This window comes from Eucalyptus grandis, chromosome 11, assembly GCF_016545825.1.
Source record: "Eucalyptus grandis isolate ANBG69807.140 chromosome 11, ASM1654582v1, whole genome shotgun sequence".
Lineage (NCBI taxonomy): Eukaryota > Viridiplantae > Streptophyta > Magnoliopsida > Myrtales > Myrtaceae > Eucalyptus > Eucalyptus grandis.
The window spans coordinates 8,665,531-8,681,242 of NC_052622.1; the positions used below are offsets into that span (position 1 = coordinate 8,665,531).

The window sequence follows — 15,712 nt, forward strand, 5'->3', positions numbered from 1 at the left end:
TAATAGTAAAATTAACGTGAAAAAGCATAGTAGAAGTGTCAACCAATTGAAGATGAAGGAAAATATTATTGCAGTTGTGAGCTTAAAAGTCAGTGTAGCCAACACTTCAACTGTAGATGCCTACTTTGAAGCTTCGACCTTTTGTACCCACCTTTAGATTTTTCCGCTTTTTTCCTCAAGCCATTCGATTTTCTCATTGCTAATTGATGATTTCTTTTGAGAAGTTATATTCTCCTTTTAATTTCGTGGTTATCTTATAAATTCGTGATACTCAATTTTCAGATTGTGTTGGAATTGATTCTTTTACGTGGGAAGAAGAGAACTAGGATTTTCATGACGATGCAAATAGAAATTCATAAGTTTTTACATTTTTGGTCTTTATAAATATTCATTTAACTATGTTTTTTGCTTATATCTCTATAATAGTAAAATTAACGTGAAAAAGCATAGTAAAAGTGTCAACCAATTGAAGATGAAGGCAAATATTATTGCAACTGTGGGCTTAAAAGTCAGTGTAGCCAACACTTCAACTCTAGATGCCTACTTCGAAGCTTCGACCTTTCGTACCCACCTTTAGATTTTTTCGCTTTTTTCCTTAGGCCATTCGATTTTCTCATTGCTAGTTGATGATTTCTTTTGAGAAGTGATATTCTCCTTTTAATTTCGTGGGTATCTTATAAATTCATGATGCTCAATCTTCAGATTGTGTTGGAATTGATTATTTTACGTGGGAAGAAGAGAACTAGGATTTTCATGACGATGCAAATAGAAATTCATAAGTTTTTACATTTTTGGCTTTATAAATATTCATTTAACTATTTTTTCTTTTTTGCTTATATCTCTATAATAGTAAAATTAACGTGAAAAAGCGTAGTAGAAGTGTCAACCAATTGAAGATGAAGGAAAATATTATTGCAGTTGTGGGCTTAAAAGTCAGTGTAGCCAACACTTCAACTGTAGATGCCTACTTTGAAGCTTCGACCTTTCGTACCCACCTTTAGATTTTTCTGCTTTTTTCCTCATGCCATTCGATTTTCTCATTGCCAATTGATGATTTCTTTCGAAAAGTTATATTCTCCTTTTAATTTCGTGGATATATTATAAATTCGTGATGCTCAATCTTCAGATTGTGTTGGAATTGATTCTTTTACGTGGGAAGAAGAGAACTAGGGTTTTCATGACGATGCAAATAGAAATTCATAAGTTTTTACATTTTTGGTCTTATAAATATTCATTTAACTATGTTTTTTTTGCTTATATCTCTATAATAGTAAAATTAACGTGAAAAAGCATAGTAAAAGTGTCAACCAATTGAAGATGAAGGCAAATATTATTGCAACTGTGGACTTAAAAGTCAGTGTAGCCAACACTTCAACTGTAGATGCCTACTTTGAAGCTTCGACCTTTCGTACCCACCTTTAGATTTTTCCGCTTTTGTCCTCCGGCCATTCGATTTTCTCATTGCTAGTTGATGATTTCTTTTGAAAAGTCATATTCTCCTTTTAATTTCGTGGGTATCTTATAAATTCGTGATGCTCAATCTTCATATTGTGTTGGAATTGATTCTTTTACGTGGGAAGAAGAGAACTAGGATTTTCATGACGATGCAAATAGAAATTCATAAGTTTTTACATTTTTGGTCTTTATAAAACTTTTTATTAAAAAATCACTTAGGATGAATTGCTGAAATTTATTATCGGAGACACCTAATTGATTTTTTTCTATTGATGTGGCACTCAATTGATAACTCGAAAAGTTTTGACACTAAAGTAAATGTTTTACAAAAGTCATAACACTTATAATATCCTTTTTATTAGAAGTAAAAACTTATTTAGAGTTGTAAAGGTTGATTCTTTTTTATTTTCCTAATATAGAAATTTAATTAACAATATAAGAAACACAATGGCTTGAAAGGTTTATCTATCTAAATAGGAACAAGATTTAGTTTATAACTACAGATTTTTATAAATAAATTTTTATCGTTTTTACTTTTCCTTATGAAAACATTTACTTTTAAATAGTAGGAATATTAACCCAATACAACTGTAAATGAAGTTACTAATTTTACTATTATAGAAATCATTAGCTAAATTATCTGTAAATAGAACTATGGTAACAAATATTGATTTGATTTTGTCATGAAAATTTGAGGGGTTATTGTGAGCAAAATTAAAGCTTATGGACTACATTAAACATTTAGGAATAGTTTAAGTATCATAATTAATGAATTTAAAAGGCCAATAATAATATTGCACATTGAGCCAAAGCATGGAGATTATAAGTGTCACTTTCCTAAATTGAAATGTGGAATGATTCGTCCATAGCTACTAAACTTTAGTATGTGATGGCGCTAGGAATGAAGGATGATCCTTTACATAATTATGAAAGCTTGCTACACAAGGGCTATGTAAAGAACTGGCACGTGACTCCATTTTGCTTATTTGCATTTAAGCTACGCAAAGAATAGAATCAGTTGAAGTTACTTAACGCTAAACGGAATTATGTGCAAGAATTTATTCACCACGAAGTTGAACCCTTTAACGTATCATAAAAAGGCAACCGCGAGGTATGCCCAACTCGCGGTTTTGGTTCATCTTTCGTTTTATAAACAAGTTGGGTGGGGATTTGCGATTAGAGAACACTTGACCGCTCCCGATATCGCCTTTAGATAGTTGGAGGAGCAAGTTTTCGTAAAGGAAGGTAATGTATTTTCTTAAAATGATTGAGATTTCCTCTTCCTTTTTCTTTTGCTAATTGTCTCATATTTCCTTTGTTAATGCTAATCGTCTTCAACCTTGATGCTGGATCACACACTTTTCGTTATATTCTTTCTAAATTGGTTCACTCTTTAATCAATAATGTTACTAGCATATCAATATAACAGGTTTTGTTTCCTACTGCACTAGGACTGGCACTCTTTCTCTAGTGAGCCCAAAGTGCCCTTTCTTTTGGCTCCTTTTGGCTTCCGCACCCTGTTGGTTGACCGGGCCAATTTCAATTTGCACTTCGCACGACATCGCCCTTGAGCGGCGTACATCTATTCTCCGGCCGAAAAGTTGATTCCCTAAGCGATTGTCGGAGAGATCCAAAGCCCAGCTGTGTCATTCAAATTACGAAAGTCTTGATTGGGCCTTTGGTTGACGAAATATATGAAGTAAGAACAAATCCTTTTGGGATTTAGGACCAGTGAGCCAGCCAACCCTTGCCGACCATAGGTGAGGGCAAGGGTGTCAGGCTCCTTGCCAACTTTGGTCGAGGGTCACAACGCCCTTGCTTACCAAAGCGAGGGCATGTGAACCCTTGCGCCCTCGCCTAGAGCCGGTGAGGGTCGGCCAGTCCTTGCCTATGGTTGGCAAGGGTCGTCGACCCTTACTCCAAAAATAGGAAAAAAAAAAGTAAAGAAAAGGAAAAAAAAAAAAAAAAAACCATAAACTTAAAATATTATTTAAAAATTGTATACGTCAGTGTTGGTTATACCATGTATGACGGCCGGTGTCCACAGCAGCGAATTCAGACAAAAATTGATCGGATGGGCTCAATTGGCAAAAGATGAAAATATTTAAGACTCAATTGGCAAAATTGAAATGTTTAAAACTGAATTAGCAAAAGTATAATAGGTTTATGACTTTTTGGATAATATTCCCTTGCCAAATTCGATAATATTTTTTGAGAACTTTTGGACTACCCATGTCGATTATGTACTTACGTTGTGACGCAGGTTAATCATCTGTAGTAGTTGTGACTAGAACTAGCGTGCAAATGTAGATTTCTCACATTTATTTGAATCTAATTTAACATTATTGCACATAATTTAAAATTTAATAATATTCTCATACGACATTTTTGGCTTGTCAATTATGTAAATAACAATTTTACTACATAATTGACATCGCGCAGTCGTCATACAACACTTTTTTCGAGCTCAATCCAACAGGACTCTCGGCCAGCTTTGCTACACCGCCAATCTGTTCACATGATTTCACCTTAGAGCAATTGTCCTTGTGGTTGTGACACTTCGGCGATGTGGGTCACCTACATTGCACGATTTCAGATATAGTTGATCTATGACATCTCAAGTCACGTATCAATTAAGAGAGGCACTCTTGAGCGATTCATGAATCAATGCACATTTTCAAATAATCATCACTTTATGTGGTTACTTAAAAGACTCCTTTTGAGAGTTCCATGTGGACCGGCCCGGTCATTATCAATGTAACTAAAGTGACCCACACTAATAGCTGTGTGGTCTGTGGATAGACTAGGCCCATATGCGATCAAGCGAGAGCAGAAAGTGATTGCTAGGATAAGAGGGTTTTGAAGAAGATGTGGCTCCTAGCAGACTTATAAATGATGGAGGGAGTAGGAATGAATTGGATCATACATTTATTGCTAAGTCAGTTGGATCATCAAAAGATGATATGACGGACCTTATTGATCAAGGGATGCATAAAAATACATTATAGTTGTATAGATTAATTTAAAGGATTTAAGTCCAATCAGTGAGGAAAATTTTGGAGGATCACTGTAAATTAGTTTGAATATTTGAGATGTTTTAATATGTAGCTGCTGTAATAGTACTCATGTCCATGTTTAGATTTGCCATAAAATTTGAGATTAGGCACACTCGGCTGCTTCTTATTAATTTCTTACATTTATATTGTCAGAGCTAATCCTTTATATATTTATTCACGCTTTTGTGATCTGATGCAACATTTTGAAACTTGGAACTATTTGCCATGATGATATACGCAATTTTGTAGGAGCGTTATTAATAATTATGAAAGTTTAAATAATTAGATCAATCTATTATTTAATATTTCAATGATATAACGTTTCCTCATACAACCCCTGTTCCCTTGCAATAACTACATTACTTGCATAGCCCAGGCTCGATGGACGTAGAGATACCTATAGAACTCTGGAGTCAACGGCAGAGAATCAATAATGCATTGGCGGCTTTGCGAAACGCGGGGCGACAAGATCCAGCAGAATTGTATAAAACTGCTCTAAGCCTTATACGGATCATCACCTCCAGCGATGTCGAAGAGTTAATTTCCGAGATGGAAAGGGTTGCCAATCAAACCGATCTGTCTGCCATTTTTAACTTCCTGGAACCATTGGACGATTCACTGCTCCACGCTGCAGCGTACTACGACAAGGACAGCATACTGAGGTTCCTGCTTTATTATGTCCCAGACCATCTCCTAGCCGCCCAAAATAATGCGGGAAATACCCCCCTCATCGTGGCGATTATGAATAGGAGCTCTAGAACTGCTGCGATGTTGATTCGCTGGATAAGTAACCGCCCGGTCGAGAACAAGAACCAGATCCTGAGGATGACGGACAAAGTAGGAAACAATGCTTTGCACATGGCAGTGCGTCGCCGTTTGGTCAACGTGGTGCGCCTTCTGTTGAATGAAGATATGGAGCTCGTATACCAGAAGAACGCAGATGAGAAATCTCCCCTGTACTTGGCCCTCGAATCCGAAAGACCCGAGATATATGAGGTTTTCTGTTCGCTTCCGCTTGAACCGTCGAGGATACAAGGCTTGCCACCCATTCATGGTGCCATTATACATAACCACTATGGTAAGTACCTAAATCTGTTTGTAGGAAATATCTATGTTTATCGGAAATACCTCGTCCCAAATCCGTGCGGCAACTTTTGCACTTACCCAAATCATTACGGGCTTTCATATAAAATCTCAAACCCCGCTTATTAAAGTAGTTTTATACCCATTAGTTGCCTGCAACCAGCCATATAATTCTTTTAGTGATCAAATTATCTCATATTAGAACATAATAGATCGGCTTAAATTTGAAAATACCAACCATTTTACTACAGCGAATGAGCGGATGACGATCCATTACTCTCATTGTCAGTAACATGCCCATTAGAGCCACAATACACTTTGTAGAGCACCACATGACTTACTCATCACGTTCCAGAAAATTAAAATATAAAAACCAAATTTTTTCTTCTTAAATTTCTTTGCATAAAAGGCAAGTCGTGTCAAGGGAAAAAATTGAAGAAAAACGAGAAGAGGACAGTACCGTCAATTTGAAAACGTGACGGACCGATTTTCTTTTTCGGTCGGAGGGACGGATCCATTTTAACGACGAAATTATTCCACAGAAACCAGATGACTTGCTTATCCGGTTGCAAGGAAGATTGGGTCTGCGCGGCTATGACCTTTTATAAAACGAATATTAGTATAAATGCATTATACTATTATAATATTATGATCTCTATACATATTGCATTATACACAAATTTGCGCATTTAAATTTGGGTCCCCTTTTTGCTCCTGAATATTATTTGAATGAAACAAACTTTCACACCAACATCAATTTAATTAAAAGGGGTTAAAGCCTGAGTGTTATACTATTACTTTCTTAATAAAACTATTAAGTCTAATCTCTTATTTACAAAGGAAGTATGTACAATTATGTGTGGTATTAGTTATAACATGCTGAAGGCACAATTCGATAACTAGTTCACATAGAATCACAAATATAGATAATATTTTGACCTAATATTTGGATGAAAACAAAAGAAATTCTATTGTTATTTGATAAGGAAAGGAAAAAGACAGGACGGAGAGAATAGTAAAAGGAAAAGGAAATCGTAAAAGAAATTGACAACCATAAGACGGAGGGGCGAGGAGACAGAAACGTGGTTATAGTCAGTCATATGGATTATTACTTAATTGACTATTGATAGCAAAAGGATGTTTTTGTCACTTCAAATATTAAGGTGTGATTCCATCCAAAATGACGGTGGAAATAGCCACACCCTTCACAAAATTATATCTTCAGTTTTGTAACTAGTAAATTTAATTTAGTAAATGATTTATCATCTTCGCCTTTTGGAAAAAGTACAAAAAAAGTCATAAACCTATTGCATTGATGCCAATTCAGTCATTAACTATTCAATTAGATCAATTAAGTCCTAAATCTTTCCATATTGGTATCAATTCAATCTGTCTAGTCAATTTTGGCAAGTCGGTATTGACATAGACACCAACCGATGATTGGACACTGGCGTTTCGATTTTTTTAACAATTTTTTAATTCTTTTCTTTTTATTTTTTTTTTTTCTTTTTCCTTTTCTTTTCGCTATTCTTCCTCCTTGGAATTTCCTTGTAGTGGCCGACGAGTGTCTCGTCATCGGCCAACCGGCCTACGTCCACATTAGCATCAGCCCGCCAAAATTGATTACATGGACTGAATTTGTATAAATATGACAATGTTTAGGATAAATTGATTCAATTGAAAGGTTTATAATTGAATTGGTACCAATACAATAGGTCTAGGACTTTTTTGATAATTTTCCCTTCTCATTTCACATGTACCTTCCATGTTAATCTTAAAACCGTCTCAAATCCTAGTAGAGTTGGAATACGCATTTTTACTAATTAAATAGCCTCAGACATATCAAGGAATAAGAACATTTAGTAATTTATACATTTTAAGTTCGGGTATCAGATTTTCCAATTATAAATCATCAAATACTTCCCAAACTATATAGGAATTTTAGCATTTGAATAAATCTGTCCTAATTCTCCAATAAAGGCGCGTTTACTTAGATGGCTATGTATAAAAATTGTGATAAGCGGGGTCTCACAGGTCATGTATGTATGTGTATAAATGAGGGAGTCATGCTACATGTATTTACTCAGAAAACCTTATTAAATGGTATGGTATATGTCATGTCATCAACACTGTGTAGATTAGGTAAGAATAATGCAATGAAAATTAAAACGTAGAAAAGCCATAAATTGAACAAGCTCAAGGCTTTCCTATTCAATTATAATTATCACTACTTGCTTCAGCATTGCAATGTTATCCAACATCGGCAACAATCAATCCTAGTAGAGTTAAGGTTACATCGAAGATGTCCTTATTCCAAAATGGGTATATATCAAGTCCCAACCATCCTAAAATGTTTATGTGGTTGTGGTCTCTAATTTGGAGCTCCTTATCCCAGATATCGCCACCCAGATACTCGACAAAGACGTGAAGCTCTTTGCAATGACCGACTTCAGAGGCAGAAATGTATTCCATTTAGCAGCTTACATGAATCGGCCTCAAGTATTCGAACTATTTATAGCAAAAACTGAATATTTGGGCAGACAATGGGATATGAATGGAAAGGAACCCATTCATATTGCAAGCAAGATGGGTTATGTTGATATAATCAAGAAGTTATCTAAGATAACAAGGTGGAGGAGCAAGCAAGGACAAACTATTCTTCATATTGCAGCAAAATACGGGAGAACTTCATTAGTGAGGTATTTGCTCAGACATCCAGAACTCGTGGGTCCGATAAATGAAAGAGATGATGATGGAAATACAGCTGTGCAAATCGCCGCGATAGATGATGATGGAAATACAGCTTTGCACATGGCCGCGATGCATTCACAACCCGCTACTTTGATTCCTCTCATACTGGATGAAAGAATTAAGCCCTTCCTTCTCAACCACCAAGCCGCAACTGCTCTTGACATTGCCTTAGATCTCGTCAAAAGGGAGTATACATTACGGAAGGTTGGTAACATGAACAATCACGATTTTATTTATGAACGTACTGGAAATTACATAGACTAATACATTAGTCAAGGGCAGGTCTCATATGCAAATTATAATGTTTCCCAGCCCTTTAGAATAACCAAGACTTCTTTAGGACCAATTTTTACAAGTTTCTCCATCAGTCTTAATAAGAGAGTTTGTGGCCATGAACATGTCCACAGTTTGAATCAAGTAGAATATTTCTGACAAATACAGAGATAAATTGCCGTATATCTCGTTGTAATTGACCCTATAAATATGATCATGTATAAAAAGAATGTTGCATTTTTATTCTTAAAATATCAGAGGTTGCTCTATTTAAATAAAGAAAGAAAATCATAAAAAAATCTCAAATTGTACTCACTCTAATACATTTATCCTAAAACTTTTTCATAAAACAAAAAATTCTAAACTTATGCATATTTATTCTCCATCTAGTTCCGTCAATAAGCACCATTAACAATTTGACGTGGATTTGACATGGCATTATTAATATTTTTCAATGACAAGTGGAGCTGATATGGCCACCACGCAAGTGCCACGTCAGAAAAAAAAGAAAATCTAAAGAAAGCCAAAAGATAAAACCGGAGGAGACCAACCAAAACAAGAGAGAGATTGCAGATGGTGGGAGGGGTCACCGCCGCGAGGGCCCTCTACCAGAGCTGGGCAAGCTCGGCGCGCCACTCGAGCTTGCGCCATCTGGGCCAAGCTCTGCTGGTCCACGGGAGTCAACGGCCCACGGTGGTCAGTAGCACTTGCCGGCGATGTCGGAAGGGCAGTGCCACCCCCAACCTTCTGTAATCTCTCTCTTCTGGTATGATTTTTTTTTTTTTTTTTTTGGGTTTTTTAGTTTTTCCTTTTCCTTGTTGACGGACTGTGATGGAGGTAAATGTGTCTTCAAATTGAGGTTTTTGTGTCATGAAAAAAAAAGTTTGGAGTAAATGTATAGCAATGGACATAGTTTGAGATTTTGATGACTTTTTCCCTTCTAAATTTGCATAATCCTGTGACATTATCCCAAAGTCAACTTATGACAACAATAAACCATATACATTTCATCCATCCATCTTTTCTCTCGAGTGATAATTCTTTAAAAAGAGCAGACACCACATCTTTAGAAGTTAAAGTTGCCCTTTACATGAGTACTCTAGAGTTTATTCCCGTCATCGATATGGAAACGATTTGTTCTTTTTCGAATTTTTATATGCTTCCGATCTCAGCAATTGGCGGTCATGGTATTGGCATCCAAATGTGGGAAAAGTGCAGCTGGAAATGAAGTGTTTCCAATGATTGACTCGGACAAAAAGAAGCCAAACACGGACGACGTGAAGAATCTGATCGGCAATCGCTCGGTGGTAGCAACGCTTGTGGGCACCGTGACTTTCGCAGCTGGTTTTGCAGTTCCTGGAGGATTTAACAGCACCGACACAGCCTCCAAAGATGACCGCGGCATGGCTACGATGCTGGACAAGAGAATGTTCCAGGCCTTCACCATTTGCAACACCATCGCCATGTTCTGCTCGATGATCGCGGTCGTCACCCTCCTCTGGGCGCAGCAAAGCGACATCCACACTGCAATAGTTGCATACCGACACTCAATGCTGCCGCTAAAAATAGCACTCCCTGCGATGTCCGCCGCTTTCTTAACTGGTATCACCTTGACTGTTGGCAAACTCCCTTGGCTTGCTAACACCATATTTTATTTTGGACTCGTTTGCCTCCTCATCATCTCAGTTGCTAAATTGTTAGAGGACCCTCCCTTGATTTGTAGCCGCCGTCGCCCTATTAGCATTATGGTATCCTGGCTTGTTCGCGCTTATATTTATTTGTGGGAAGTTGAGACGGACGTTTTGGGTGACCCGGAAGAGGACAGAATGGTGTTTTGGACCTCCGCTAGGGGACTTCCGGATGATGATAGTAAATAGAATGACTGATTACTCGGTGACAACAAAATATAGGGACACGCACATTTTCCTAATTACTGGTTTCAGTTGATCATTTGATATTACCTATGATTTGTAGAAACAAATATGTATTTCCTATCGCTCATTCTACAGTTGCTTTCCTACTGCATTAGATCAATGGTGATTGTTGAAGTACTTGAAGTAATCCCTATTTTTCTCTAATAGTTTAAACTTAAACTGATGGATGTAATCTCACAAAATTTCACATGATGGCAAAATATAAAATTTTGAGTTCAAATCTTTCCGGCTCTAATTGCCTCATCTATCATATATTTCCATGCATCAGTCTCAGAGTAGAGTCCAGCCAATGTGCAAGTAAGAGAACTAAAGTATTTGAATTAAAACAAACCTTTGCCTACATAGTTTTAAGTTTTTTTAGCGGTTTATCATAGTTCCATGAATTTTGACAGTGATACTTGTGTCATGTGACATTTTATGCCAATTGAATAGATGAGAGGATCATTTCATCCATTTCACCACTCTGGAATCAAGTCGTTAACTTTGAACATGTAGAAGCTCGTGGTTCATGAAATCGTTTGTCTTAAGCAGCCATGGACGATTTACCTAGACTAGTTGAACTTGTGGCACTCTCATGTCAGGACATCCTAGGAACTCACTCATATGTCCCGTGGGTAAAGAAAACAACTTTGAATCACCTATTCTGTGAGTCGAGCTTTTGGCGAAGAAAAGCAGAAAAAAAAAATTGAGAACTTTCTCATCACTCCTCACAAAAACTTGAATTTTAGCCACTGTTTACACCCGTACAATATCCTTGCTCCTCTCCTTAACAAACAAACCATAAGGAACTTCGCATAGTGGAACTTGAATGAACTTGATGAGTGTTTAAAGACCAAGCCTTTTGTGCATATATCTGATCAACGAATTGACTTTTTAATCTAGCTTCAAAGGGATGGGAGGGATGTGTGAAGGATTCTGCTCGCAGTCTATTGAAATACTAAATCGAACGGCACAAACATGCTTTTCATCTATGTTACTTTTTTGTGATTAGAGTGGTCATATAATGTGTTCCACGGAATTAACATTGGCAATTGGCGCTCAATTTCCATGCACACTAATGAGTTTGGAGTTTGATTCATGTTGAGGTACATAATCTAGCGAGTAGCAAGCGCAAAAAACCTAGACAAGGGGTGCCGAACAGGAATTGGCAATACCTAACTGAGGAAGAGGGGGAATTGTGGAAATGTAACTAGAATTCCATTCATTTCATAGAAAATATCAAGTTTCGAAAATATGTTTTCTAGAAAGTTATTTTCCAAGAAAATGAAGATATTTTCCAGCGTTTAGTTCCACTATTCAATATATGATTTGATTTTCTGGGGAAAAATTATAAAAAAATTTGAATTTGAATTATTTTAATTGACCAAAAAATTTTAATTTTTATATATTTTTATAAAAAATTGAAATTTTAATTATTTTTTTTAAAAAATCAAAATTTTAATTTTTTTAATTTTTTTCTTTTTTCATTTTTCTTTTCCTTCCTCCTTCCTTCTTCCTCCTCCTTCGTCGTCTGCCACCCCGTGCCTCTGAAAGAAAAAATGCATAAGGAAAGGAAAAATACAGGACGAAAAGAATGGTAGAAAGGAAAGTGAAACCGTATAGGAAAGTGACAACTACAAGAGTGAGGGGCGAGGAGAAAGAAACGTGGTTATGATCAAGAATATTAATTATTACTTAATTGACTATTGATAGCATAAGGATGTTTTTGTAACTTTAAATACAGAGGTATGGTTCCATCCAAAATGAGGGTGGAAATAGTCACACCCTTCACAAAAATATATTTTTAGTTTTGTAACTAGTAAAATTAATTTTGTAATGATTTATCATCTTCGGGTTTTACATATACCTAACTAGTGTTCGAATATGCATGCTTACTAATTAAATAGCCTAAAAAATATCAAGGAAGTAAGATTATTTAGTACTTAATACATATTAGGTTCAGGTATCAAATTTCCCAATTATAAATCATCAAATACATCCCAAACCATATGGGAATCTTAGCATTAGAATAAATCTATCCTAATTCTCCAATAAAGACGCATTTACTTAGATGGCTATGCATAAAAATTGTGATAAGGGTAGTTGTAGGTGTATTACGAGGATAATTTTGGAAATACAAAATTCTCAAGGGTCATGTATGAATGTGTATAAATGAGGGAGTGATGCTACATGTATTTACTTAGAAAACCTTACTAAATGATATGGTATGTGTCATGTCATCAACACTGTGTAGATTAGGTAAGAATAATGCGATGAAAATTAACATAGAGAAAAGCCATAAATTGAGCAAGAAGGCTGTCATGTTCAATCAAAATTATCGCTACTAGTTCCAGCATTGCAATGTCGTCCAGCATCAGCAACTATCAATCCTAGTAGTGATTAAGGTTACATCAAAGATGTCCTTATTCCAAAATGAGTTTTAATATATCAAGAACAACCAAGTCCCAACCACCCTAAAATGTTTATGTGATTGTGGTCCTTAACTTAGAGCTCCTGATCCCAGGTTTAGCCACCTAGATACTCAAGAAAGATGTGAAGCTATTTGTGATGATCAATTCCAGAGGCAGTAATGTATTCCATTTAGCAGCTTACATGAATTGGCCCCGAGTATTCGAACTATTAGGACCGAAAACTGAATATTTGGCCCAACAAAGGATAAGAATGGGGATCATCCCATTCATGTTGCAAGCAAGATGGGTGATGTTGATATAATTGAGAAGCTATTTCCGATATCAATGCAACATAACAATCGAGGACAAACCATTCTTCATGTCGCAGCAAAATATGGGAGAATTTCAGCAGCGAGATAAATACTAAAAAAAACAAAACCGGGGATGGATATAAATGAAGAAGATGATGCTGGAAATACAGCTTTGCACTTGGCCGCGATGCATTCACAACCCACCACTTTGATGCATCTTGTGCTGGATGAAAGAATTGACCCCTTCCTTCTCAACCACCAACCCTTGACTACTCGTGACATTGCCATAGATCGCGTCATAAGGGAGTACATGTTACGGAAGGTTGGTAACATGAACAATCACTATTTTATTTATGAACTTACTAGAAATTACATAGACTAATACATTAGTCAAGTGCAGGTCTCGTATTCAAATCATTATGTCTCCCAGTCTTTTAGAATAACCAGGACTTCTCTACAAGCAATTTTTACAAGTTTCTGCATTAGTCTTAATAAGAGAAATTTTGTGGCCATGAACATGTCCACAGTTTGAATCAAGTAGAATATTTCTGAAATGCAGAGATAAATTGCTCTATATCTCGTTTAATGACCGTAGAAAACGTTGCATTTTTTTTCTTAATATGTCAGGGTTGGTCAATTTAGATAAAGAACAAAAATTATAAAAAATCTCAAATCATACCCATTCTAACACATTTATCTTAAAAAAAAATTTGTAATTTCAAAAAATCAAAACTAGTACATATTCATTCTCCATCAACATTCCATCAATAAGCACCGTTAACAATTTGACGTGAATTTGACATGGCATTATTAATATTTTTCAATGACAAGTGGAGCTGATATGGCCACCACCCATGGTGCCACGAATCTAAAAAAAGCCAAAAAAATAAAACCAGAGGAGACCGACCAAAACAAGAGAGATGGCAGGTTGTGGGAGGGTCACCACGGTTCCGACTTCGCTGGCAAGGGCCGTCAGCTACTGCGGGCCGTCGACCCCTGCAGGCAAGCAGAGCTCGGCCCAGATGGCGTCTAGCTCAAGCAGTGCCGCTGAGCTTGCGAAGATCTGGTCCAAGTAGCAGATCGAAGAATGAGATGGTATTTTGCCAAAGATTAGAAGGGCTCCCTCTTTAGAGAAGTAGGCAGTCCAGAATCTATGGAATTTGGTACCTTCATGAGATGCAGCCTCGAATCCAAGATCGAACTTCATTTCCGTTGCAGGCCATGACAAACTTGGAGTACTGATCGAGCACATCCGCAGCGGCCTGCTTCTTCTCTTAGACCTGAGATGATTTCTGAGATTCTCGTGAGCTAGAACGTCCCAGAGAACAAGACGAGACCTTTTAATCGCACAAAATCGGTGCTTGTCAGCTTAAAATCTCCCAGAGCCTCTCATATTTCATCCCTTCCAAGCCGTTCCATTGACGAAACTAGAAAATCCCCGCCGGCAAGGGCCGTCTACCAGATTTGGGCAAGCTCGGGACGCCCCTTGAGCTCGACGCCATCTGGGCCACGCTCTGCTTGTCTGTGGGGGTCAACAGCCCACGGTGGTCCAGAGCCCATGCTGGCGAAGTCGGAAGGGTGGTGCTGCCCCCAGCCATCTGCGATCTCTCATATCTGGCATGAATTTTTTGGCTGTTTTAGACAGACTTTGACTGAGGTAAATGCGTCTACAAATTGAGGCATTTGGTATCAACAAAAAAGAGTTCCAAATAAATATATTACAATAGACATAATGTGTGTTTTTGGTGGCATTTTCCATTCCAAATATGCATAATCCCATAACATTATCCTAAGGTCAACCTATGACAACAATAAAACATATACCCTTCATCTTTAGAAACTAAAGTTTCCCTTTACATGGACTCCAGAGCTTATTCCCGTCATCGATATGCTAACGATTTTTTCTTTTTCAACTTTTTATATGCTTCAGATCTCAGCAATTGACAGTCATGGCATTGGCATCCACATGTGAGAAAAGTCTAGCTCGAACTGAAGCGTTCTCAATAATCGACGTGGACAAAAGGAAGCCAAACATGGACCAAATGAAGAATCTGATCGGTAACCGCTCGGTGGTGGCAACGCTTGTGGCCACTGTGACTTTTGCAGTTCCTGGAGGATTTAACAGCTTGGACACAGCCTCCAAAGGTGACCGCGGCATGGCTACAATGCTAGACGATAGAATGCTCCGGGCCTTCGCCATTAGCAACACCATCGCCATGTTCTGCTTGATGACCGCGGTCGTCACTCTCCTCTGGGCGCAGCAAAAAGACGTCCGCACTAATGATTGCATACCGACGCTCAATGCCGCCACTAAAAATAGCACTCCCGGCGATGTGTGCTGCTTTCTTAACTGGTGTCACCTTAACCGTTGGCAAACTCTCTCGGCTCGCTAATACCATATTGTATTTGGGACTCGTTTTCCTCCTTATCGTCTCAGTTGCTAAATTGTTAGAGGAGCC

The 15,712-nt window shown here is 37.4% G+C and overlaps 1 protein-coding gene across 1 annotated transcript; it reads left to right on the plus strand.

The window, feature by feature from the left end:
* The first annotated feature begins 5,279 nt into the window (after positions 1-5,279).
* LOC104427135 (protein ACCELERATED CELL DEATH 6) lies at positions 5,280-10,495 on the plus strand. The gene is made up of 3 exons (XM_010040275.3): positions 5,280-5,589; positions 7,990-8,549; positions 9,791-10,495. Exons 1-3 carry the CDS (start codon positions 5,280-5,282, stop codon positions 10,493-10,495), a joined length of 1,575 nt encoding a protein of 524 aa, XP_010038577.3.
* The last annotated feature ends 5,217 nt before the right edge of the window (positions 10,496-15,712 follow it).

Bases quoted from the DNA above. Each gene is read 5' to 3' on its own strand.
- LOC104427135 (XM_010040275.3), top strand. From the start codon at position 5,280: ATGTTGATTCGCTGGATAAGTAACCGCCCGGTCGAGAACAAGAACCAG. The intron at 5,590-7,989 runs GTAAGTACCTAA...TCCTTATCCCAG, and splicing joins CATTATACATAACCACTATG to ATATCGCCACCCAGATACTC. The intron at 8,550-9,790 runs GTTGGTAACATG...TTCCGATCTCAG, and splicing joins GGGAGTATACATTACGGAAG to CAATTGGCGGTCATGGTATT.